Source organism: Serinus canaria, chromosome 19 (assembly GCF_022539315.1).
Source record: "Serinus canaria isolate serCan28SL12 chromosome 19, serCan2020, whole genome shotgun sequence".
Taxonomy (NCBI): domain Eukaryota; kingdom Metazoa; phylum Chordata; class Aves; order Passeriformes; family Fringillidae; genus Serinus; species Serinus canaria.
Window position 1 is genome coordinate 7,519,398 of NC_066332.1, and position 26,476 is coordinate 7,545,873.

Consider the following 26,476-nt stretch of genomic DNA (forward strand, 5'->3'; position numbering starts at 1 on the left):
GCACCCCTCCCCGGAGCTCAGTGCCCAGGGCCTGGGGCTGCTCTGCACCCAGAAGAGCCATGGAGCTCTGAGCTCTGAGCCCAGGGCAGCTGAGAAGAAAAGGCTTCTTTTAAATCAGAGCATGCTCAGTCATCTAAAGCCCTCATGGTCAAGCAACAGACAGGACCTGAAATCAAGTAAAACAAAACCTTTGTGATTATTAAAAGGCCCAAATAAGAGCTGGTGAAGCACAGTTTGAGTTGCTGGATTAGTGACTGCATTCTATAAGCAGTGCATCAGAGCCAGCCCAAAGTCAGGTAATTTCACTGGCCAAAGAGAGCAGCATGACTTGCACTGTGCCCTGCAGCTCTCCTGTCCCTTTTCCCCTTGAGCACTCTTGGACACTGAACACACCCATGGGCACAGAAAGGAGAGGCCAGTCAGCCTCTCCAGCCTGACAGCTGGCACTGCCCAATGGCCATCCCTGTGTCAGAAACAGCAGCTGGCACAGCTTTGGCCTCGTGCTCTGCCCTTCCTGCAGTGACAGTGACGAGCTGATCCACACCAGCTCTTCTCTGCAGTGACCCTGGCAGGTATCCCAGAGAGCTCAACCAGGCCCTGTGGCCTCAGTGTGGTGGCTCTGGGTGCCACAGCTGCTCTCTGCAGGCAGGAGAGGATTCCCTCCCTGTCTGCCTGGACAGAGCTCTCTCCTCCAGCTCACTCTTACCTCCCACCCACCACCCCTGCCTGCCGTTCCTCCTCTGGTTCCCCACAGCAGAGGCACAAAATCCCAGCATGTCCTACACAACAAGCACAAAGAAAGAAATCATTAGTGAGACACTTCAGATCTGAAGCCCCTTGTCCCCTTTGGAGCCCCTCTGGATCATTAAACCAGGGACAGCCGTGACCTGCTGGCCTCCTGTGTGCTGCATTTGCATAATACATGAAAAGTCATCACTGGGGACAGCTGGAGGGGCTTAGCTGGGATTGAGGTTTTAACGAGGCAATGAACCAGCTTTCAGCAGTAAATGGCAGAGGCAGGGCAGCATCCCCAGGGTCAATCCCCAGGCCCATTTGGAGCAGAGGTGCCCCTTTTCCTGGAGACAGGACTGGCAGTTTTTGCCAACCCCTTCTGCCTGGGAACAGAGAAGAGATTTGCAGCTCTTCTTTAGGCTGCAACAGCAGATATTCCAGCCAACAGCCAGCTCCAGATGAGGAAGTGCTTTGGGAGAAAAGGTCCAGCAGGGTGAGTGCAGCCCTGAATTGCTCAGACAAGCGTGGGGGCACCATGGAGAGCAGGAACCAGCCACCTCCTGCAGTGTCCTGGTGACACACCTGCACCCAAATCTCCACCTGGCTGGGTACCTCTGCAAAGCCCTCAGAGGCTGGAAGCCAGCAGCATCCAAGGTGGGCACAAGGAGAGCTGCCCTTCACCTCCTGCCCAATCTGTGCCCATCTTGACCTGGAGAGCCCCTGCCAGCTCCTCCTCATCCAGCCTGCACAAGGGCTGTGTCCTCCAAGGCAGCACCACAGTCAGTGCCCCTCAGTCCTGACTGCCCCAGTGCCAAGGGAGCAGCTGTGGGAGCACAGGTGAAAGGCAGGCACAGGAAGGATTCCCTGCTGAACTTGGGCACAGAAACTCCAGCTTCACCTGCTGCTCCCAGGAGCCAGCACACACCTTGGATGTGCAGCTCAGCTTGGGGGAATCACTGCTGGGCAGGGAAGGTGGAAGCTGTGGGTCTGCAGTGGGATGTCTGTGCTGCTGTCGCCCAGGAGTTCTGTGCCATTTGAGCAGAGAATCGTTGCAAAGGCAGATAAATAGCCACAGGCAAACACAGCCCTTTGCAGCTCTTCTCTCACTCCCTCCAAAAGCAGCATGACATTTCCAGTGCCCTTATCTCTGCCTGGTGGTACAGACCCACCTGCAGGATGAGAGCTGAAGGCACAACAGGCACAGCCCTTCCCTCTGCCAGCAACAGCTTCTGCCAGGAGCCAGCACCAAACTCCTCTGCTGCAGGGAGAAGAGCAGTGAGGCCTTCAGAGAGTCACAGAATTACTAAGGTTGGAAAAGACCTTCAAGACCATCAGGTCCCAGCATTAACCCAGCACTGCTCCCTCAGCTGCTGGAGAGGAGTCAGGGCCAGGCACCCAGACCCATGTTCTGGATCCAGGAGCAGGGGGCTGGGCAGGTGGGGAGGAGCAGGGGAGGCTTTGGTGGCAACTGCAACTTGAGCAGCATTTCAAACACTTTGAGCCTCAGCTCTCAACAAGGACAGGTACCCAGCACTTGGGAGAACTTGCTCCTGGCACTCTCCAAAGGGATGGTGGCATCCCAGCATTCAGGAGCCTGGGGATAAATAAGCAGATGCAATTCCAGGCAGTCACCTCCAGACTGCTGCAGGCCTGCTGTTCCAGGTGCCTTGCATGGCTGCACACAGGCCTGGCTCAGTGGCCAATCCATCAACCATTTCAATTGTTTCACTCATTTATTGATTCCCTGCACTACCACAGGGGCCATGACCCCTCCAGCACCCAGCAGCAAAAAGGCAAGAAAAACCAGATCATGGTGGTTATGGACAATAGCAGGGTGGTCCAACTGGGAATAGCTGACCCCAGAGTTTGCCTGTGCAAACCCATTTCACCCCAGCCATTTCAGAGGCTGCATCTCCCCCACCGGAAAAGCTGTGAGCACTGCTGGGCCTGGGCAGGACAGGAATGAGCCTTTAGGAGTCACTTCTGAATCTCCCACAAGGCTTGACCACTAACTCAGCAGTGCCAGCACACCCACCCCAACTTCCCAAGGATTCCAAAGCAGACTCTTGCTTCTGCCTTGGGAATCATGGAGACAGAATTCTCTGGCACTGCCAGAGAAGAGAGAGTGGCCATCTCCCACAGTCTGGAGGGTATGTAACCTCCTGAAGCTCTCTGTGCTCTAGGCTGAACCCTTCACACAAGCCAGACCCACAGCTTTAGAGCTCAGCATGATGGAAGGTTTATTTAAAAGTCATGGAGAGTAAAAAAACTATAGATATTAAAGATAATTCAGCAGTCTACTGAGCCATGCTAGCCATGCCAGGCCTGGCTGAGTCCATGGAGTTTACTCCTGCAGCACCGGAGCTTGTTTCACTTTTCTTTTCTTCTTGGCTTTGTCTTGTTTCTGCTGGGTCTCCTGGACAATATTCCCCTTGGTTTTCTTTGCTGGAACCTGCTCAGCTTCATCACCTGCAGCACCTTTTCTTTTCCTGTTTTTCCTCTTCCTTTTCTTCTTCTTTTTGTCAGCCACAGCATCTCCTCCATCAGCAGTGGGGAGTTCCCCACCGCCCGCCTTTGCCACCCCGTTCTCCCTGCCCCCCCTGTCTGGGTGCTTTTTGCTGCCACCAGACACGAGGCCTTTCTTGTGCTTGGGGGTTTGTGTTCCCAGGGGCTGCTCCTCTGGGGCTGCTTCTCCATCCTCCCCTGCTCCCACCCCGTTCTCCTGGGTGCCTTTCTTGCGATTCTTGCGTTTCTTGGTCTCTGGCAGGAATCCTTTCTTCTTCCGCTTCAGCGGCTCCGCTCCCTGGCTGGGCTTGGTGGCTGTCTTCTCCTTCTTGGGCTTCCTGCAGAGAGAATGCCAAAAACCAACAGCAACTTAATTTACAGCCAGGGAACAGTGTGACCCATGTGACAGGCAGTCCATGAACAGGCAGCAGCAGCAGAAAGGTGCAGGAAGCACAGGCTGAGGATGAGGGCTGTGAGGATGAGTATCACCCAGGGAGGTGAGTGATGCCTGCTGTGGCCCTGGCTTGCTTGTCTTCTGGCAGCACAGGACAGCAGACATGTCAGTCACCTGTACAGCCCCTCCCACCAGACATGTCAGTCACCTGTACAGCCCCTCCCACCAGACATGTCAGTCACCAGGTACAGCCTCTCCCACCAGACATGTCAGTCACCAGGTACAGCCCCTCCCACCAGACATGTCAGTCACCTGTACAGCCCCTCCCACCAGACATGTCAGTCACCAGGTACAGCCCCTCCCACCAGACATGTCAGTCACCTGTACAGCCCCTCCCACCAGACATGTCAGTCACCTGTACAGCCCCTCCCACCAGACATGTCAGTCACCTGGTACAGCCCCTCCCACCAGACATGTCAGTCACCTGTACAGCCCCTCCCACCAGACATGTCAGTCACCTGTACAGCCCCTCCCACCAGACATGTCAGTCACCAGGTACAGCCTCTCCCACCAAGGACAAATCCCAAGATGTAAGCACACGGAACAATGAGCCCAGTACTATTCCAAACAAGCATTCATGAGGGTCTCAACCCCACCAACCAAGGAGCTCCAATAAACTCCACCCTGAAGTTGCTGCCTCGACTTCCCTTCCCTCCCCAGCTCCCTGCAGAGCAGCAGGAGGGGCCCAGAGAGTGGAATGCCAGGGAGCCAAGCCCACGTACGTGTGATTGAGCCAGCGCATGACGTTCCAGTAGAGAGAGTCCAGCCGTGGAGAGCTCCCAATGTCCTCCAGCTGCTGCAGGGAGAGCAGCACTTCCTCCACCCCTGCCAGCTCCACACTCAGCTTCTGTAAGAGGCAAGGAGAGGGAATCTGCAGAGTGGGCTGGGGAGGGGCACTCACAGCAGCAGGGCACAGGCCATTCCTAGGGAAGGCTATGGCAGGGATTACCAATCCTGCCTGGCTCCTCCTTGAGCCTGTTTGCAACACTTCACTCTGGTGAGTCTCATCACACCATCAGCTACTGGGTTTGCCTGAAAACCTGAGTTTCCACCAGGAGAGGCAGGAGTCTAAGAGAACTGTAGTGGCATAAAAAGAACTGGAGGATGCTTCAGTCTGCTCCCCTCTCCTGTCCATGACTGGGAGCAGGGAAAAGAAGACACAGGACTCTGTACCCATCCAGGGGGAAAGCAGCAGCATGTTCAGTCTGGTTTTTAAAGATCTGGCACCCTTTTCGGTAACCCAGTGCATAGCCTCAGTCAAACCAGGCAGAAAGGGCTGTCTCAAAGGCTATTCAGCTCCTACAAGAGCCTTGGAAACAATCTCTCTGCTCCACCCATTTTCCTATTAGTTCTTCACAAAGAAACAGGCTGTGGTCTGAGCTCTGGGCTTATCAGTAGGAAACTGGGCTTCAGCAATTCTGCTGCTTATGGTGTTTTCCTCCAGTAAATAAGACCACATTAGGGACATATTTTGTCACCTACAGAAAATCTATACATGCTCAAAAATATTTTTTTATTAGGGACAACAAAGGCCCAGAACAAAGCTTCACCTCTGCTCTTAAAGCTATTAAGTCTGGTTTTGGGAACCATGATCTCTGGAGTTCAGGGGAGAGGAAAGAGCAATCCTCTGGGATAAAACCCACCCTCACTGCACCTCAGGCTGTATTTCTGCTGCTAAGAAAGCAGATGCCACAAGTGTTTGCTGAACATTGCACAGATTCTCTCTGGAGTTCAGCTCATGAAGACTGTGGATCACTCCTTCAGACAGGAGGGCTTTTCTGCCCTCAGATCCAACCAGGCATTCCCTCTAGAGGTACTTTTGGTAGGAAGTGAGGTGGGATGTAGCAATCACAAGCCAAAATCCAAGTGTGACATTTGGAAGATCTCAGAAAACAGCCATTTGTCACATACTGGGTCACACACTCACCTGCCCTTTCACAGTTTTAAGGAGAAAGTTCAACAGCTCCAAACTCTTGGCAACTTTCTCCTTCTCAGCCTTCATGATGGGTTTTTCAAGTGTTTTCAAACACTGCAAATTAAATTAGAAGATTGAGAAGAAACAGACATTAGATGGGGAAAGAAATCACACTTCACAGGAGAAAGCAGAAAACAAGGAATGAATGACAGGATTCACCTGTCAGCAAAGTAATTCTGGAACACAAGCCCCACCAAACTCTGGAAAAGCTCAGGAAGGCACTTGGTGAAAGCTGCTGATACCCAGTTTAATTAAGAAACAATATTACAGAAGCATGACCTTGCTGCTGTGGACAGCTTCTAAGCTAAAGCACAAGTGGAGATGCTGTGCTGGAGGAGAAGAGGTACAATACTCCCTGACCCCACCCTGGAAAGGCCAAGAAGCTGCCAGACAATAGACACTGATGGACCACAGCTTCTCAGCTTCAGGAATGAGATTTACACACAAAGCACTACTGCAAAAACCCAGGAAGACTTATGCCCAGGAAATCCCAGTGCCAGCCTCCAACAGGGCTTGTCAAGCTCAGGTTCCCTGAAGTAACTGAGTGTGTGCTGCAGGGTTTCTGAGACACTGAAAGGTCTGGCTTAGGGGAAAAGCATGCCAAAGACAGGTCAAAGAGGCAGCCCAATGGCTCAGGGGCACTGATCCTCTGCCTGCAGCTGGTCCTCCATCCATTCCTGTGTGGCACACACCACAGCAAACCCCAGGCTGATATCAAACAGGATTTGAGCAGACAGTGGCTGCACACAGGGGCCTGTCCCATCACAGCCTGTGCCTCCAGAGAAGGCTGCACTTGTGGCCAAGCTCTCCTTTCCTTGGAATTTGGACATTTCAGCACAGCCAAGGGGCAAAGCCCATCCTATGCTCAGCATCCTCAGATCCCCAGGCTGAGAAGTGCCTGCCCCAAACCTGTAGCCAGCAGTGGTGTGTCATGGTTCTCCCACAGATCCTGTATTCCAGTCAGATGGGAAACAAGTTAAGGACTCAGCAACCTTTTCTCGATCTACATCAGCATCAAGTTGGCAAAGAGAATAAAAAATCCTTGCAGACACTGAGAGATGCAGGACATTTATTCCCCAAACAAATTCTTTCAGGAGTGACACTCACAACAGAAAAAATAATGATGGCCAGCAAGAGTGCAGGGAACACTTTCAGCATAGAAAGTGGGGAGACAAGGTAACCTGGCTGCAAAACCAGCAGCCTTCAAGTAGAATTATTATATCTGTACAGGCTCCCCAGCCTGGGAGTATCATTTTTAAATAATAAAGATACAGTTATGTCCTGTTCAGGATGGTCCACTCAAGCCCTGTATTAGAAAGCCATTCTGCTGGCTGGAATTCAAGCTGCAACTTCATCTGACTATCAATAACTTGCTAATTACTCCCTCCTGATATAGACAGATGCACTGCAACTCTATTCCAGAGCTGTCATTAGCCTACAAGGTCACACAATTCCACAGCTCTGAAGTCTCCCAGGTAAAAAGAGAGACAAATACAGGGGGTGTGATTGGAAAAAAGAATAAATCTTTACATGTAGGATGTAACACCCCATGGGTCAGGCACATTCAGTTTATTAGGCTTCCCACTAATAATAAAATAATAACAAACAAAAAAGGCTGATTTACATAAACATCCTCTTTAAACATTTTTTTTCTTTGTAATTTGAAGAACAAAATATTGCCAGGCTAATGGTCTTCCTTGTGGTTAGATCACCTTTCAGAGAGACTATCAGGTTGAGATCCTTATTTTGCTAAGTTGTGGACAAGTTCACAGTGTGAGAAAATCAGCATGGATTGTCAGCTCCTTGGGACAGGAAGAATCAGGGCAGTGCTGTGAGATGGAGCCAAAGTGAAGTCAACTGTCATTTCATCCTTTCAATACACAAACACTTCAGAATTAAAAAGGTGTTACAAATAAATTGCATTCTCTCTTCACTGTACATGAGTGATGTGGACAAGAGCATTTAAATCATGCTGGCTTGGCTCTGCCTGTTCTTGCTGCCCTGATGCTTTGAAGGGTTTGAAATAAATCCAACTGAAGTCAACAGAAAAGTTCTGTAGCTCTGAAACAACACCTGAGGGGCTGATTTTCAGCAGTACACAAGTTTTCAGGTGCTGGAGAAACTAGGACATGCATCCAGTGGGGGGTACCCAACCAAATTCATGCAGACCTGTGAAAAGAAAAGAGTGGCTGGCCCAGCTGGAGATGGAAAACATCACTAGTCTAGTGACCAAACATCTATATTTAAAGCAGGGTTTTGCATGAATATGCAAAAGTGTGGAACATAACCACACTTCCACCAGTATCAATAGCCAGAAGCAAACTGGTACAATTTAGATGCTCTGCAAACAAAGAGCTCCCTGCTGAAATGGAACAATTTAAAACAGCTCTCCAAAACCAGGAAGGAACAAGGAGGGTGAGTGGAGAAGCCAAAGAGGCAGCAGGTAATTCATCCCTACAGACTGTACAATTTTGTCTAGCCCTAGAAGGATTGGCTTTAAGGAAACTGGATTCAGATTAAGTTTTATGTTTCTCAACATTTGCCTCCTCCCCGTCCCTTCTGCTACAAAGGGTGGAAACCAAATTTGCTACTAAAGCACAAAACCACCACCAGCTCTGTATGTGGTAGGCAGAGACAGCCAAGCCTCCCTAAAGACCTGAGCCCAATTCCTGCCCAGCCCAGAGTCTCATTATCTGGATCTCAGCACTCAGGGCAGTTCCCATTAGCATTCCATGAGATGCTATCCCTGATGAGGCATTGCTTCACTCTCCTCCTCCAGCAGCAGGAGTGCACAGAATGGAGCATTTGCTTCCATGGGATTTGTGCTATCTGCATTGTTTTCCTCCATGGGATTTGTGTTATTTGTGTTAGCATGGGACACCAACACAAACATGCTCACTCTGGTTATGTAAAGGAAGCTGACTTTGGGTGGGAGTGCTGGCAACCCTGAGGAAATGGATCCCAGGGAATAAAATCCAAAGCCCCTTCAATGGGAACTGGGTCCAGAAGTCAACAGCAGCTTTCTATAATTTAATCTCAAGTAATTATAAAACTTCCTACATAGGACACCAACCATTGTCTGCATGCAGTGTTCTGCTCCCTCACTCAGGTCCCTGAAGATGAAATCAGCTCTGCCACCCCAGTTGCAGAGGTCAATCATGTTACAGGCCTAGCCTGATTTTATTTGGGGAATGTACACCACCCAACCATAAAATCAAAGCAAAAACTATTATGTAACAGATGGCAAACATGCCTTTAAAAGAGAAGTTGCATTTCAGTCCTCTGGATGGCCCCTGGGAGAGCCTTGAACACTGATCAGATCACAAACACTTGCACAAGGCTGGTAAAGATGTGTTTTACATAGCAAGACTGAGGCACAAAGCAGGGCTTTGCTTCCAGCTATGCTGCAGGTCAGTGCTGGAGAGCTGAAGGAAAACCCAGAAGAACTTGTCTAACCACTGTTCTGTGATTCTCTGCCATGTGCTGTTCCAACTCCCTGGCCTCTGAAAGCACCACCAACCCAAGGGTCACACAACCCAATTACACAAGACTAAAAGCAGAGAGACCTCATGATTTATACCCAACAGCTACACTGGCATCACTTGCTCATTTATGTTGCTTTTCTCCCATTTTTCTGCTTTTTCAGGAGCAGCCAGTCCCATTTCACAGGATACCTCAGTTCCAGGCCCAGCTCAGCAATGCCTCTGATGGTTAATCATGTCTGCACATCTGAGCTGTCAGCAGATCTGGGCAGGTCATTTTCCAAAAGGAAAAACTATGGAGGCAATTTTCACAGCTGGAACTCCCATCTCACCTCAAGGCAGCACAGCAACAGAGCTCCTGCCTCACCCTGTGTGGATGCAGCTGGCAGAGATGGCTCTGTCTTGTTATGTCAGAGATGCTGCTTCCAAAAGCCTCTGGCTGTTTCTGGAGGAGGGCACTCCTGGATCCAAAGCTCTCTGCTTCTCAATTTCTACAAGAAGCACTGCACACTGCCAGCATCTTAACAATCAGTGGGGTTTATTAAATCACTCATTCCTGTATCACACATGGATACCAACTACTGCAGGGTCCAGCCTTCATTCCATGTCACACTGCACTTCACAGCATTCCCCCATCTTCACAAAGTGTGAAACAAGTAGACAGAGCACAGGAGGTGAATATCTGCAGTAATTCAGTCACACAGGGAGGACAGAGAGCTGGCAGGAAGTCATAACCACACAGCTCAAAGTCCAAAACTCCACTGAAACCCATCACACAGCACAGAATCCCAGAATGATGAGGCTGGAAGAGACCTCTAAGATCATCCAGTCCAACCCATGCCCTAACATCTCAACCAGACCACAGCACCAAGGGTCTATCCAGGCTTTTTTAAAACACATCCAGAGATGGTGATTCCACCAACTCCCTGGGAAGAGCATTCCAGTACTTTATTATTCTTTCAGTGAAAAATTCATACAGCACAAGGGCTGTAAGAACACTTGGAGCCAAAGTCAGCATTGCAGCCAGGGCCCAGCTTCCCTGCAGGGGAGATGCCAATTTGCTGTTACAGGGAGCCATGCAATGTTCTGCAAGTCTCCACATCCACACCTGCCTGCACCTCTGCCCCTTCCACAGGGACCATGCTCAGCCCAGACTCACAAAACACAGCAGAACTCCAAGGGCCACAGAGTGCTCTGCCACCAGAGACAAGCTCAGTTCCCAGCTGGGAGTTTGAACAGCATTTCATATTTATGTGTGGCATTCTCTGAAAAAATTCCTTCGCCCAGGATGTTTCCCCTGGGAAGCTGAGAGGCCTCAGAGAAAAGGAAAACAATTCTGATCTCATTTGCTTCTCCTATGCTGTGCTCATGTGGAATGTGTTTGGAGATTGTTCACCCACAGGTGATTGTTCCATTGCATTCTGCTGGGAGTTGTTTTCACTCTTTGGCCAGTCAGGGCCAGGCTGTGTCAGGGCTCTGGAGAGAGTCAGGAGTTTGCATTATTATCTTTTTAGCACTGAGTAAGAATACTGAAGAATCTTTTCTGTATTCTTTAGTATAGTTAGTATAGTATTCTTTAATATATGATAGTATAATAAAGTAATAAATTAGCCTTCTGAGAACGTGGAGTCAGATGCATCATTCCTGCCTTTGTTGGAACATTCCCAGCAACTACAATATTTATGCATTCCCAGTATGTCCTTCAGCCTAGTCCATTGCTGAAAGAAGCAGCTCTTCCCTCCATGGGATCAGCCTGACAGGTCCATCACTGGGAGCTGCAGAAGCCCAGCCAGCCTGCATTCCTGCTGTGCTACCTCCCCCCATGCCCTTCTCCCCCACAGCATGCCAGGAGCTGATGGATCAGAGTGTGCAGTCATGGCTGGACACAAGTCCTCCTGCAGACACAGCCCTGCAGCACCTCACACCACTGGACAGCCTGGGGCTCCTCAGGGAAAGCCTCTTCTCCAGCAGCAGAGCTCAGCAAGGATCCACCCCACAGTGCCAGAGGTCTGAGCTCCCAGCTGTGCCCCAGCTCCGTGCTGCACCAGGATCAGAGCACTGGCACAGCCTGGGATTTTGCTGTGGTGTGGCTCAGGTCTCTGGGCTGGAATCACACCCAGAGGGGCCCAGCAAGCTCACCTGGGGTCCTACAGGCTGTGTCCGGTCCCTGACCAAGGCCCAGCATTTCCCACGTCACCAGACAGGAGAGGTTCAGGAAGGGCAGGGCCCTCCTGTGTCACTGAGAGGCTGAGCACACACTGAGCACCAGCTGCAAGCCTGCAGTGCTCTGTGTGCTCCCAGCTCCTGTCACTGTCCCAAACAGAATGCTGGATGCTCACTATCCCCTCTCCTGTCACTCTGCTTGTGCTTCTCCTGAAAGAGGCAAGCCAGCATCATCCCCCATTCACAGAGGTGCTGCCACACAAACCATGACAGAGCCAGGAATCAACTCTGAGCTTCCCAATCCCAGACAAGCCAGCCCCAAACAATTCCTTCCATGGTAATATTCACTGTGCAACAGATCCCAAACCAGAACTCAGGGCTAAACCATGAAGACAAAGAAGAGAGGAGGGAAGAGCAGGCTTGTCTCTTCACTCCAGTTTTTATCTGTCCAGAGCCACATCCATGTCCAAGCCCATGGACACCAGGTAACAGGAACACAAAGGCAGAAGAGAAGCACTGACAGTCCCTCCTCCATCCATTTTCTCTCACTAAGTTTCTGAAGACTGAAAGTATAAATGTTCAAAACTTAGTTCCTTGCATGTCTAACACAAACAAGTCATGAAGAAATGCTCCCAAAGGGGGGAAACCACCAAGTCTCTGCTTGAAGAGAAGGCAGGGGACTAAGCAGACCCACATGCTGAAGGGTGTAAATAAAGACATTTTTGGTGATGTTTATTTTGGCAGTTTTTAGAGGGAAGAGACAAAAAATCCAGAAGCCATCCTCACAGAAGATGTCAACACTTTCCCAAGTTTAATGATCTTGATTTTTTTTTTTCCAAAGGCCATATGAAAATGCAGCAGAGAAAAACCACACAGGACAGCTGAGGGAACAGAGGAAAAGGAAATCTCCACAGAGACATCCAGTATTCTAAAAGCTATCAGTTAAATCAGTACTGGCCTCATTTTACAAGCTAAGAGGCTGAGAAAGGGCAATGAATTAAGAATTTATAAAGATGAACAGATAAAGGTTCAGGCAATCTTCAAGGAAAAAAAATGAAGGATGGCTTTTTTAGAGATTTGATGAAGCCATTTTAATAATTTATCTCACTACAAATTAAGACACTGATAATCAAATGTGATGCCCTTCAGAAATTAAGGGCATGTCTACACTGGAAGGGCAGATAGTGTGGGGGAGAGAGGGATACACTTTCTCAGTAGCCCCAGACATTATTTTAAATCCCTTGCTGAACACCACCAAATTAACAAAACCCTGGAATGCTGTACAACAGTGGTCTTCAGGGAGCACACAGGAATTTCCACATGCTATGGAAAAGAGCTCTGGGGTTATCAATGCCATCCCTTCCCAGGCCATGTCATTCCCTACCTGTCCTCATCCATGCCTGCCCAGTCCAAGCCTAAGCCACCACCTGAGTGTATGGAGGCATCAAATGCATCTCATGGGATTTTGTGAATTATCTGAATTGTCCAAAACTGGTGACTGGGAGGGCTTTGGTCTTGCCCTGAAGGCAAGATTGGATTCAGGTATTGGATTCTGTCAGTGCAGGAGCCTCAATCCCACCTGGGTTCCACAGCCAAGTGGAACCCTGTCTGCTCTGCCCAGTCCTTATGGCACCGACAAAACAAGCAAAGGGGAAAGCAGCAGTAAAGTTTGTCTCTTCTTATGATGCACTTATTGCAGAAGAAAGACAAAGGAAACCCTCAGGAAATCACTCTGTTCAAGCCAGAGAAAGCAGTTTTAAGAACAGCTTTCTGAGGGCTGTTCTGTTTTGAAGCTCACAGCCATCAAAAGATGTATTTTCTGGACTATTCCCACTCCCTTTGACTTTCACATCATAACTGGGAGTTTTCAGCATAAGTTGGGAGCTCCACAGAACACCTCAGTTCAGGAGGGCAAGCTGGTCCCTAGGAAAGGGATGACAAAAAAAGGTAATGAAATTATGTATTCAGGAGCTGGAACTTCCTGCCCTGAATCTGTTAGTGAGTTACTGAAAAATTGGTACAGGTCACTCCAAAGCCAAGACAGCAATTTTGTAACAAATAAAAAGAAAACATAAATATATCTAACAAGGGAAACAAACACCAGAATGTGCCTCCAGTGACAACTGGGAGAGCTGAGAGATCAAATGGAGAGATGCTGGATAGAGTAAAAAGAGTGTGTGGGCCCTAGCAGCAAACCTCACCAAAACTGGGTGAGAGCTTTCTGTAGGAATGGGGAACTGGATCTCAGGCTCCACAACTGTTTCACTGTTACTGAGGGCAGCCTCAGCCAGCACAGGTGAGCTGGGACAGAGATGACTGCCCAACACACAGGGATGTTCTGATGGTCAGATTGTCCATGCACAAAAAGGGTCTCTGAGATGTCTCAGGAGAGCCAAGTTTGATTCTTGGCTCAGCTCCCAGCCAAGGAGTGTCACCTGTAAAACAGGATGAGCAGCTCCACCAAACCAAATCCATTATGTCTTGGGGTTTCTGCAAAATACTTTCTCCATGACATCAACAACTCACTGCTTTGAACTTCCTTTGTAAAGCACTCTGAGACCAACTGATAAAGAACAAAGCTCTCCAAGAGGAAGATGCTTCTGTCAAACGTTCCAGCATCCCAGGTGAGCTCTGTCACTTACAACATGAACTCTATTTCTTTATGCCATGAACACAACTGAGCCATCCAGATCCTTAGTTAGAACAGACCTGAACAACTGCAGCAAGATTCTGCTCTGTGTAAAGTAACTATACAGGATAAAAGTGTGCCAGAGGTGTTTTTCTGCTTTCTCACCTTGGCAGTGCAGGGCTGTGGACAACACTTTCTGCCCAGGTGACCCAGCAGCACCAGCCAAGAGCACCAACAGCAAGAAGGGCTCTCACACAAAGAATTCAACTCCAAAGTACCTGGTGGGACATCCAGAGCTGCCTCACTGACTAAGGAGAGGCAAACATGGTTCCCTCATGGCTGTGATGAATGTTTTATAAGCATGCTTAAACAATTTGGGAACAAATAAGGTCAAGTTAGCTTATGTAAGCACAAGAGCCACTGCCTTGCAGCAGCTAGAGCTGCTATTTCAGGAACCTGTCTCTTCACTTAATGTTCCTGGCTGTTGATTCTTCCTCATCTGCCTCTTAGCTCTGCCTGCATAATTCAGTGTTATCCAAGACTGCACTTGTCTCCCACTGCCTCTTCCCCAGTTCCAGCTCACATCCCTGCCTAAGCCAGCCCAGATTTCCCTGGTGAGGATGCTCCTCACTGAGGGATCTCAGCAGGTATGCAGTGCAATCCCTGAGGCAAGACAGGAGAAGCAGGCAGACACCAGGAGATAATATCCTGTCCTCTGTGACAGCCTGAAGCCTGCCAGGGCAGTCCTGCACCCAGGCAGCTACAGCCTCCTAGCTGCCAGAGTGAGCCAGGACACAGAGTGTGGCACACTGTGTGACACAGAGTGTGTCACTTCAGGTGACAGTGTCCTTGTGAGCAGCAGCACCACCTGAATTACAAGAGCACATCAGGTAAAGAGCTGCAAACCTCCCCCTGGGTCTAAGAAAGGTACAAAATTCACAATTACAATTTTTTCCTCTTAAAACAGCTGTTTGTGAGGGACAGTGGCAGGAATGGCCAATGACAAATACAGACATTTCAACCAGAGGCAGGGCAATAAATATCATTTTCCACAGCATCCCACAGCTTCCAGTCCAGGTTCTCACAGGTAAGCACCCAACTCTGCCAGCACCTACTCACTCACAAACTCACCTCTAAAACCACAGCTGACCTAGAATGGCCCATGGAAAGAAGTCTCAGAAGAAGAGGGATGAGCCTGAGCTGCAGGAGAGCTCAGAGCTCTGCAAACATCCTCCCAGTCCTCCAGCTCAGCAGGAGTGTGAGGACAGCAGGGACAGGAAGGGCTCTTGTTCAGTCCAAGCTCTTCCCAAACAAACTCACCCATAACTTCAACACTGGACCTGGAACTCCTACCCCACCTGCAGCTCCTCTGTGAGCCAAGCACAGAGGGCTCATAAACCCTTCAGCAAGTTACTTCAGTGCTGGAACAGACTCTTTGACAAATACATACTTTCTACAGATTCTAAATTTATTCAGTTCCCAGCCTCTGACTTCTATTACAAGAGATTTTTTCAAAAGAGATCAGTGACACTGTGAGTATTGTTTTACCACACCAGAGCCACTACATGTTTTTACAGCTCTTCAGCAGAGAAGGGAGCATTTCTGCAGCACCAAAAAGACACAGCATTTCTTCTGCAGCTTTAGAAAGTCTTTCAGCACAAGTGCCAGCCTTTGGTTATGGATCAAAACTATTTTTATGTGGAATATGAAGTCCTTGACCCTTCTCACTACTGCAATATTGACTGTGCAGCTGGCCCAGCCCCACAGAGCCACACCAGCTGGGCCAAGAACATGGGAGAAACAGGAGGAAGGGAGACAAAACCCCCACATGTATGAACACCACCGGCAGTCTGTAAAAATGTTATCTCAGGACTTTTTCAGGCCAAAAAGAGAACCAGCAGCTATATGCCACTGCCACTTTACAGTATGGGAGGCCTCCTGCCCACAGGGTAAACCTTGGACAACCCAAACAAACTGACAGTATTTCTCAGGAATTTTTCTTTAAACACACATGACCACAGAAATGAGAGGCACTGAGGAAACTTTAATAGCAAAGCTCATCATAATCTTGGATGGTTGCAAGTTGCTGAACTCTCCCTGACGAGAACAACATAAAGGCATTGTAATGTTTGTGGTTTCCCAGTGAATCACTGAGTTCTGCATGCATTCAGCTGCTAGAGAGAAACATGGGAATGACCAGGTTGGGAGGAGTGGCAAGTTTTATGTAGCTGAGAAAAAATCATACCTAACTCCACCCATTGGATTCCTGATGTAATCTTTACATAAAAAGTGTGTAATGGAACTGAGGATCCAGATTACAAACAACATCTTTAAATTCCCTGTTTTAAACTTGCTTAGATTTTGTCCCTCCTTGACAGAAACAAACAGACCTAATTGTTCTGTTTCAATACAGCAAATTACAGAACAGCCTAAATTACCATGTAGCCAGCATCTGAATAAGTAAGTAATGAAAGGTACCCTTAGAAAGAGGTCATTATTACAGTTACACAGAAACTCCAGGACTGGAATCTTCCATGTCATCAAGTTCAGTCACCACATCACAACATTAATTTGGCTGCTTGGTTCTCCCCACGTCACTCCACAAGAATGAAAGTGAATGGCATTTGCTTCTTCCACCTCCTGTCCCACAGATCATCTCCCACATGACAGCTACACCCAAACACTGCCCTCAGGTACGATTTGCACTGGCCACTGACTCAGGAGCTCTGCAATTTCTGTCACTGTTTCTTCTGCACAAATGATTTGCCAGTGTATTTTGAGGTTTCCCTGATGAGCAATCTTAGCAAGGCAGTCTGGTCCATAATGTCTGCAAGGCACCAGCAGTCACCAGTCCAGTGCACCTCAGCTCTACTTTTGTGGCCCTGAAGTTCATTCCAACACAGAATTTACATGACATGTACATGAAGTTAATGTTCACAATACCACTCCATTCTTTTTCATTTTCCATCTTTTAACACCTTAAATTGATCTTTAAGAGTGTATTCCCTAAAATCCAAGCTCTGTCTCTTGGATGTATACACAGCCTCACTGAGCTGCACCAGGAACATCCCAGGGGTGTTGCAGGAATTCTGGAACCTGGTAGGCAATAACTCAGAGTGCTGCCATCAGGCACAAGGTCTCTAAGAGCACTTGGGCTGAGCCCAGTCCCAGACTGCAGCTCTGAGACCAAGCACCAGACAAATGACAGCAGCGCCCATCAGGTGTCACCTGCACTCAGGCATGCTGGGGTTGTTACCTGTGTCACTTGGCTGATGCTCCTGGTGATCAATTCCTCCCACTCCTCCTCTGTAATGAAGAGCTTCAGCTCATGAAGTAGCAGAACTCTGTGGAGAAGCAAACAGGCCATGGCCTGAAAGAGAAAGGGAGAGAAGAACATGAAACTCTCCAGGGAAGGTGTCAGCAATGAAAATACCCTGCTAAGTAAGCAGCTCCACTCACCACCCAGGGGAGGCCAGCCTACAGAGCTGCATATCCTCACCTAACAAGGGTCTCACACACTGATTTGGGCTGGAAGGGACCCTAAAGATCATCTCTGCTCCATTGCCAGGGACCAGAACAGGGACAGGGACACCTTCCATGATCCCAGCTTGCTCCAAGCCCCATCCAACCTTGCCTTGGACACTTCCAGGGATGGGGCAGCCACAGCTTTCCTGGGCAACCTGTGCCAGGGCCTCAGCACCCACACAGGGAAGAATTTCTTGCTAATATCCAACCTAAACCTGCCCTCCTTCAGCAAAAGGCTCTGTTGGAAACATTCTCCAGCTCATTACAGTGACCCCTCAGGAGACAGGCTGGTGGGTTTTGGTTGAAGGCACATATAGAGAAGAGAAGGTCAAAGGGGAGTGGAGGGATCATTACAGTTCTAGATTCAGGCACAAATACCCCAAATATGCTTCAACAGCTGCTCCAAGGGCATCACTGCCAGTCTCCCCAAGTTTTCAGGCAGCACCTTTGAGTGCCTGCACCCTTTACTGTGCCCTGACCAATGAAATAGGCACAAATAATAAAAAATAAGAGTTGGCAGGACAGCAAATGCTTCATTTCAAAGGAACACTAGATGGGAACTGCTGTTCAGAGCAGCACTGGGCCTTGCCCTGGAGTCAAACTTGCTCATTAAGCCTCTACATTAACACAGCAATGAAAAGAATGGCCACTAGAAAGCCAACAGTAATCTGCAATCTTCTTACATATCCTTTTCTATTCCAGAATATTTTAAGGCTTCCTTAGGTACAAGAGAAAAATGCAGCATTAGTCAAAGGCAAAATAGAGAAATGCACAAAATACAGTAATGAGGATTAGTACAAATAGCTTTGAGGATTTAAGGGGGAAATTTTTGTAGCAGCAAAGAGTTAGTGAGCAAATTCTACTCATACAATGAAAAAAATGTTGCCTCTAGCTGCCATCACACAGACCAAAACTGAATGCAGATACAAATATCAAAAATCAGAAGGATTTACAAGAGCTAATCTCATCCAAAGAAAGCAACAGCTGCTGTTCTTTAACCACATATCAGAGAAAACAAATGAGCAAAGTTTGTAAAGCTCCTTACAGAAGACATCATTGAGATTAAAAGTCTGAGATCTCAAGGATAAAAGCAACCTGGTGAAACCCAACCTGGCCTCCAGGGACACCTTGGGTCAGAGAGAAGCAACCTGACAAACATGGAGCAAGAGGATAAAAACTTCCATTGGGTCATTTCTAGGGAGCTATTTACTGAATAATTCAAAGTGAGCCAAGAGAAGAAATCCCTGGAATCCCTGGGAGCAGTGACCAGCCAGAGCTGCAGGCAGTGGAACAGAACATGGCACAAGCTCAAGGAGGTCTGTGCTCCCCACACAACACATTCCAGGCTCCTGGGACAGATGGATACTGGAACACAGGTTGCTCCCTGGAGAACATCAGCACTTGTATCTGTTTCACAACAGATAAGGTCACACACCCTTGTAAGCTTACCTCCAGTTTGCACCAGTATGGCCAGTGAAGAGAATTACCCAAACAGAAAGAGCTTCCATTACACAGAAATTCTGTTCTTCACTGCAGGTGAAGTGCAGCAGGGAAGCAGTGAGACCATGTCAGAAGATTTATGCTCATTCAGTGACAGAGAACACCCCAACACCATCTTCAAGGCAGGCAGGCTTACATATTCCTTGTAATTATGGGGAGGCTGTGTCTTACAGAACAAATTATGGCATGTGCCTACCAAATGTAGTGGAAAGTCACTTCAGTGCAATTAAAAAGAAAATGTGACCCTTGGAGTAGATGAAAGACTGTAATTCATTCTGAAAGGCCCAGGCAGGGTCACAAACCCTCAGGCACCAGCTCTTCTCTGACAATTACAAACACATTCATACTGCAAGGGGTGTAGAGCAGAGAGCAGGGCTGTGTGAAGGTATCCTGGGATATCTCAGGACTACAGGTTAACCCCTGAGGCACCAGTGCCAAGGGGCAGCTGGGGAACTGCTCCAGTCTGCAGTGGGCAGCAGCACTGCAAGCTAATGAGGAAAAGAACTGGGAGGAAATCCAAGCTGTCCAGTGGAATGGGAGCTCTGGAGACCTGAGACTCACCCAGGGCACTGAGAACCTGGATGGGACCTACTCCTCAGGAAGCACTAAGCCTGAAAAGTGTCTTTTAAAAGAAAGGGGGGAGGGAAAGCAACCAAACCACTGAGCATTCCCTTCTGTGTGACATAAACAAGGAAATCAGAGCACCCAACATCTGGATCCTGGAGGATCCTGGCTGGTGCCAGCACTCTTTAGTAATTCTGTCACACTCAGAGCTTTCACACCTCCAGCCTGTGTAGTGGATTCCAGTAAAGTGAAAATATGGTTTGAGTTTCACATAATTGAAACACTGCTACTGCTCTACTCAACATTATTCTTTTTCCTGATTGTTTTTTAAACCAATGATAATTTAGTACTAAGCACAAACAACTTTTCTTATTTGAAACACCAAAAATAAAATATTTACTTGTTGAAATAAAATTTGGTTTAAGAACATCTCAATCAGAGAGTAAGTATGACACTAATAACTACAGGGTCATCAGCACCATGCTATGCTGTAGTTTAAGGTATCATATTCATCCCAGAGTCAATGACTTCTCTGTTCCTAGAGCTGTCATTAACATACAGCCTATTCTCTCACAGCAAACTGAACAGTTCAACAGCAAAAGTTAAACCACAGGCAGGGGGACTGACAGCAGTGGACTCAGCCAAAAATATCAGGGGCAGAACCAAAACTAAAATCAAGTTCTTCAGTCCTGCTCCAAGGATAAACCCAATAAGAAAAACAATTTCTCAATGCTCCTGCTGGTGCCTTCCCACCTCAGCAAATTCAAACCAAACCAGGAGGGGCACCAAGTTTTCTTTAGAAGTTGGTGCAACCATCACACATCAGTCAGAGCATCCATAAGCACATGAAGGAGGATCCTGAATGTCATCAGAAGATTGCTGATCAGGGAAATGTACCCAGAGAAAACAATCCAGTAACCAGGAGCACAAAGCTGCCACAGCCCCTTGGAAAGCAGCAGGGCTCAGCAATGGCTTTTCAGCCACAATTCATCTGTCAGAGCTGAGAAACACCAACCCACTGGCTGGAAGGGCATGGAACAGCTCCCTTTAGAATAGTCCCTGGCAGCATTTGCAAAAAGGATTTTGAACACTCAAAGAACAATCACTTTCATGACCTTCAGGAGCTTCACCAGGCAAAAAAAGCTTTGCTATCACCTAATATAAGGAGAGCTAAGAGTATGAGTGATTTTCAAAAGTAAGGAGAGACCCAAAGTCAATCAGATCTTCAGTAGCCATCTCCTTGAGGTGGCAGAGAAACAGCTCTGCTGCTGCACATCATTTTCCTTATTTTATCTTCTCAAATACATGGACACAATGCAGCTGAAAGCCAACATGTAGAGGTATGACATCCATGCACAGGGCAGTGAACATTCATCACCCCACACCTGCTTTAGAGGGCTACTCAGACATACCACAAGCCACTTTCTTGCCCATCTCAACACATCCCACCTTTTGGTAAAGCAAACACTCAATGTTTTTCATGAAAATAGCCTAAAAGAGAAAATGAGATTGCTCAAGGGGTTTTTGAAGCCATCTCCTGGAATGAGGATCTTCCCATCCCCAGCCAGTTCTGGGAACACATCACTGGAGCACCACCAAACAGTGGCAGCAATACCAGAATACAGAAGGATCTTTCCAGAAATGGGGAACAATCACAAAATTTACCTATGTTCAGTTCTGTGATGCAGAGGTTTCACTGAGACTTTTGAAATACAAAACCACACACAGAGAACCTTAGGAGGAGCCAAGCCACCCCAGCTAGCTCAAATCTTTTGCATCAATACTTTCAACCCTTGCAATTTCTCACAGCTCATCATTTACCCTTAATATATTCATGATGTGTCTTTGACACATGACCAGCTGCATGTTTTACCAGCAAATCACAGACCAGCAGCAATCTGAAGTTTGGAGAGTACTTCCACAACATCCAGAGCTGGAGCTCAACCCCTTGACAACCCAGTTGTCTCTGTCCTTCCTGCCCTCCCCAGCAACACTGGTATTTTAGAATGCCTTACAAGCATTTGGCAATTTTGGAGGCTGGCAGAACAATACTGTCCCCAGGAATGTCAGAGAAGATTCTCTGCATTTTGTCAGTGCCAAATCAAGCCTGCTGTGCTCCTGACAGAGTGTTCTATAGAGAGAGCCAAGCATGATCAACACTTCACAAATGGACAAAAATAGAAGACTCAGGAGTCCCAGCTCCCAAACTCCAGTCCAGCTCAGGAAAGAGGACTGTCACCCCCCCATATGCACAGTCTCTGAAATGAGATGTGTGAGAATAATTACAAGCAGATGACAGCCAGATTAGAGCTTTTTCTAAAGGGACTGTATGCTGCAGTGCGTCCTGTGCACTAGAAGCCACCCAGCTGCCTAATCAAAACATTTCCTCCTTAATGTCAGTTTTTAAAAAGACCATAAAATAGTAAAAAAAAATAAAATAAATGCAAGGGAAGTCTATTGAAGCAGGCACTTACAGACTCCCACATATTATCATATAACTAAATAAGGCAGAAATGCTCATTATCAGTCCATGTGGGAGCACAGAACAAACAATAACTAAGGGCACTGCTGACCCTAAGGTTTTCTGTGCCTTTGTTCATTTCCCTCTTATCTACAACAATTACATAAAATACCACTCTGTGCAGAGGCTGTGATTTCTTTCTGAAACAGGCAATGTGCTCTCTGCAGTAACCAAGATGTGCTGGTAATTCCCAGGTGTGCTCACCCACCTCAGCCAGATACTAAAAAGGAGTGTGAGTGCAGATTGCATACAACCCAACTTTATCCTGCACAGGGATATCTGTGCATATCAATATATACATGCAGAACAATATATATGCATAACAACACATCTGGCCAAACCATGAAATATGGCAAATATGGATTAAAGCCCTACCAAAGCCCCTGTTCTCCCATGGAAAGCAGGTACCTAGCACAAGTAGGTCACAAGCTGCTCTCTCCAGTCACCAGCCAGGTGAGCCGGATGGAAGGGAACAGATCAAGATGTTTTCAATCACTGCAGTTGTGAGAAAGAACAAAACAAATAAGCCTTTGCAATACTGTAGAGATTCTGTTTGTAGTCCTGAAGAAATGAAGGCATGACCTAAATTCAGAGTTGTTTTTCCAAAGAAAAGCTCTCTGTTAATATAAGGACATTTGTTTCTGATGCAAAAACACACACTTTTCAGACCCAGGTGGTTTGGGATACTGGCTGAAGGTGGCTTTGCAAACAAGTGAAAAAAACCTGCCCCCAGGCACACTCCTGAGAGAAAAGACCCAGAAATCAGCAGCCAGCACTGCCACCACCAGAGGAGCAGGAGCCTTAGGATGTGCCTGCACTGTGACACCCCAAACCCCAGCTCTGAGTTTTCCCACAGCTGCTCTGCTAGGTGATCCCAAAGCAGTTTGCAGGCTATAGCTGAGTAACCCTTCCAAATTCCCTGACAGCCAATTCCAGCTTTCAGGAAAGAGGGTGCAAGTTCACCTGGCTTGCCTCAAGCACAGAAACTCTCATTAAACCTGACCCAGAACAGTATTAGAGCTTATCACATCTCCTTACACTTTGTAAGGAGTGGGGAGTTTAAATGCTAACCAAAGACATGAAGATGGATTTTCCTCATCTTTTTGCCTGTTGTTTTTGCAGCATGAACAAAGTTCAGCCACATGAAACTTGTCACCAGTGTGGCAAGAGCATCTCATTCCCTTTATGTTAAATATTTTATATATATATATATATATATATATATATATATATATATATATATATATATATATATATATATATATATATATATGTGTGTGTGTGTATATATATATATATATATATATACACATATATATATACATATAAAACGTTTTACCTGGAAAATTACAGGTTTGTGCAACTCAAATACATTTTTAGAAGTGAAGAGGCATCAGGATTTTTAGTAGTATCAACATTCCCCTGCTCTTGGAAGTCCAGGAGACAGAAATATCCAGCTGGTATCACACCAGAGGCCACTGGTATTGCAGAGCATTGATGTGTCCCCTGTGGCACAGAGCCTGCCCTGCCAGCACATCTGCTCCAGTGCCAGCACACAGCATAAAACAGCAGCTCCCAGTGTATAATCCTCAGCATTAAGACTATTCCACAGCAACAGGGATATGGCAAAAAATAATTGCACTTCTAGAAATTCTCTCCTCCCAAGCCCTCTGAGACTGCAATCTCATGAATCACATGCTGCATTTGTGACAAATGCTACCAGGAAAGCTGGGTAAAAGAACAGAGGCCAAGATTATGGGAAATTCTAAATGAGTTTTCTTTGAATTTCAATAAATAATTAAACTATAAATAAATTCCTCACTTATCTGTAATGTATTACATGTTTAGAATAAACCAACCAGCCCACTCCAAAATCCAAAAGCTCCACCTTAGAGTGGTATTGGTTACAGGAGAACAACCTGTCATTTATTACCACAGAGCAGGAGAGCACCAGAGTAAAAGCCTCTTCCAATTACCCTTATATATTTTTTAAAAAGAAAACAAAGAGCATCCAAAGCCATGAAGCAAGTGCCAATCTACCCCCATTTCTGCTCATACAGTCAAACTATTTTAATTTTACATTCACATTGGATGTGGGATGGAGATAAAGGCTCCAAGGGAACAGTCTTGAGTTTCAAGGCTTCTTATTTCTCAGCCATGTTTGATTCATCCATTTGAGTATTTCTGAGCCCAGGAGCTACAAGTCTGTCTGACACTGGTTTGAGAGCTGAGTCCCAGTTAGAAACTCAGCCCTGAAGATTATTCAAAAGGACAAATTCTGAGAGGGATGGGACAATAAACCACAACAATGGATGTGTTCCACCCAGAAGTTCCCCTTCCCAGCAGGCTGCTCAGAGGCAGTGGCTGTGTCAGGTGTGCTGTGTGTCCCACACAATCATGGGCTGCTTTGGCCTGCATGGGACACCTCAAAGCCCATCCTGTTCCACCCCTGACATGGCTTCCACTGTCCCAGGTTGTTCCAAGCCCCATCCAGCCTGACCTTGAGCACTTCCAGAGAAGTGCTGCCAGCTGCTCTGGGCACCCTGTGCCAGGGACCCTCACAGGGAAGAATTCCTTTCCAATGTCCCATCTATCCCTGCCCTCTGGCACTGGGAGCCATTCCCTGTGTCCTGTCCCTCCATCCCTTGTCCCCAGTCCCTCCCCAGCTCTCCTGGAGCCCCCTTAGGCCCTGGCAGGGGCTCTGAGATGTCCCTGGAGCCTTCTCTTCTCCAGGTGAACAGCCTCACTCTCCTGCCCTGGCTCCAGCTCTTAGAGCATCTCCATGGCCTCCTTGGGGGAAGACAAAAAGAGGCACAGAAGAAGATTCCTTCCAAATCTAAGGACAAACCAGAAATTCTGCTTCAAGATCCTTAACATACATCCTCACTGAACAAGCACCAAACACCAACTATTTACTTAAAACATGCAAAACTTATTTGAATGCTTTAGATATAGAAAGTGAAAGCCAGAGGTGCTCAAGGAACATTTGCCAAATGCCTTTTCCTCAATTCCCAAGGTGTCACTGCAGTCACAACATGTGCACACAGGTGTGATTCATCCACATTTCAAATCCAACAGGGAGGGAGGATAAGACAAAGCCCTGGCTGTGGCTTAGGAAAACTATTTCTGGTAACAAAAGCTAATTTTTTCCCATTTACCACCACTGAAACAAAGCACACACAAGTAGTGGAGCCAAGACTGACATTTAGTAGCTGTCTAAAAGGTTTCAGTGTGCAAAGTGCTCACTCCTTCTGGGATAAGTTAGGAGAATGTGGATGCCATGTTTAGCTGAGCAGAGCTGCCCATGCAAGGACACCTGAGCAACAACACAACTATTTCTTGGTTTAAAAATCAGACATCCATTTTTAGCCCAAATTTACCCTGTTATCCCTCTGATTAAGGGACCAGAGGACCCCTGGCCAGGCCTGGCTGGTGGTGTTAGCTACCAGTCTGAGTATTTCACTGGCAAACAACAAAATGGTGAGTGTTGGACTAAGCCCTTTTCTGACCCAGAGATGGGGCAACTGAGAGGTGTTTTAAAAACTTTTATTCTATTTTAGTCTCATGTGAAGGGTGAGACAACACAGATGTTATCATTCCTGCCATCACAATCAGAGGCTATTTCTTAATTACACTACACTAGAAGTGTTTCTTGGCCTATCAGCTTTAGCCACACCATGCTGTAAATGCTTTAAAGCCCATCATCTCAAATCACCCCTCGTGAGCATTCAGGGCTGGGGAAAACCTTGTGCTCTCCTTTCACAGAGGCCAACAGGCAGACCCTTGGGACACAGCAATGCAGATATTGGACTGCTGCTTTGGTCAACACAAAGATTTATTTTTCTCTGGGGTAACCACTCACCATATCAGAAAGGCCAATCAGTCTTAACATTTTGCTCCAAAAAAAAAAAGTCAATCTATTATTACCCTGAATTCTTGAAAAATGAAAAGATGCCATAATTAAGTGAGCCATGAGGACACAAGATAAATCAGCAGCAGAGTACAAATTAGCATCCATGAGCTCTGATGTTTTTTTTGCTCTTCCTGTAATGCACAGGAGTGAAACCCTGAAGGGGAGTACTGGTACCACAGGACACACTGAGACCAGAGGAGAAAAGAGCAGGAATGGATTCTGTGCAATGCAACCAAGCCTCCCTTTCCCACATTAAAAATAATAATCAGAAAATATGCCCATTTTCTTCTTCTCTCCCCAGTTAAGGATACAGTCACAATTTTAAAAAAAAGTGAAACAATTTGGTTTCTTAGTACAATTCTGTTTATTTTGGAGCATTTCTACTTTGCTTTTACAAGTTTCTCACTCTAAACATCAGTACAAGAAATGTTCTTTTGTGAAGAAATCAAAGCAAAGACTCTTGCAGGACACCTCAGTATCTGAGGCTCAAAGAAGAATGACCCAGAAACATCT

At 47.1% G+C, this 26,476-nt stretch overlaps 1 protein-coding gene across 1 annotated transcript in view; it reads right to left on the reverse strand.

The window, feature by feature from the left end:
- Window positions 1–2,955: 2,955 nt before the first annotated feature.
- Window positions 2,956–26,476, reverse strand: part of MYBBP1A (MYB binding protein 1a) — a 53,583-nt gene continuing 30,062 nt past the window's right edge. Inside the window, exons 24-27 of the mRNA XM_018919184.3 lie at window positions 17,197–17,310; window positions 5,619–5,720; window positions 4,414–4,538; window positions 2,956–3,575 (exon numbers count right to left, since the gene is read on the reverse strand). Of these exons, the coding sequence (XP_018774729.2) occupies window positions 3,077–3,575; window positions 4,414–4,538; window positions 5,619–5,720; window positions 17,197–17,310 (840 nt within the window). The 3' untranslated portion in view covers window positions 2,956–3,076. The remainder of the gene's footprint in view (window positions 3,576–4,413; window positions 4,539–5,618; window positions 5,721–17,196; window positions 17,311–26,476) is intronic.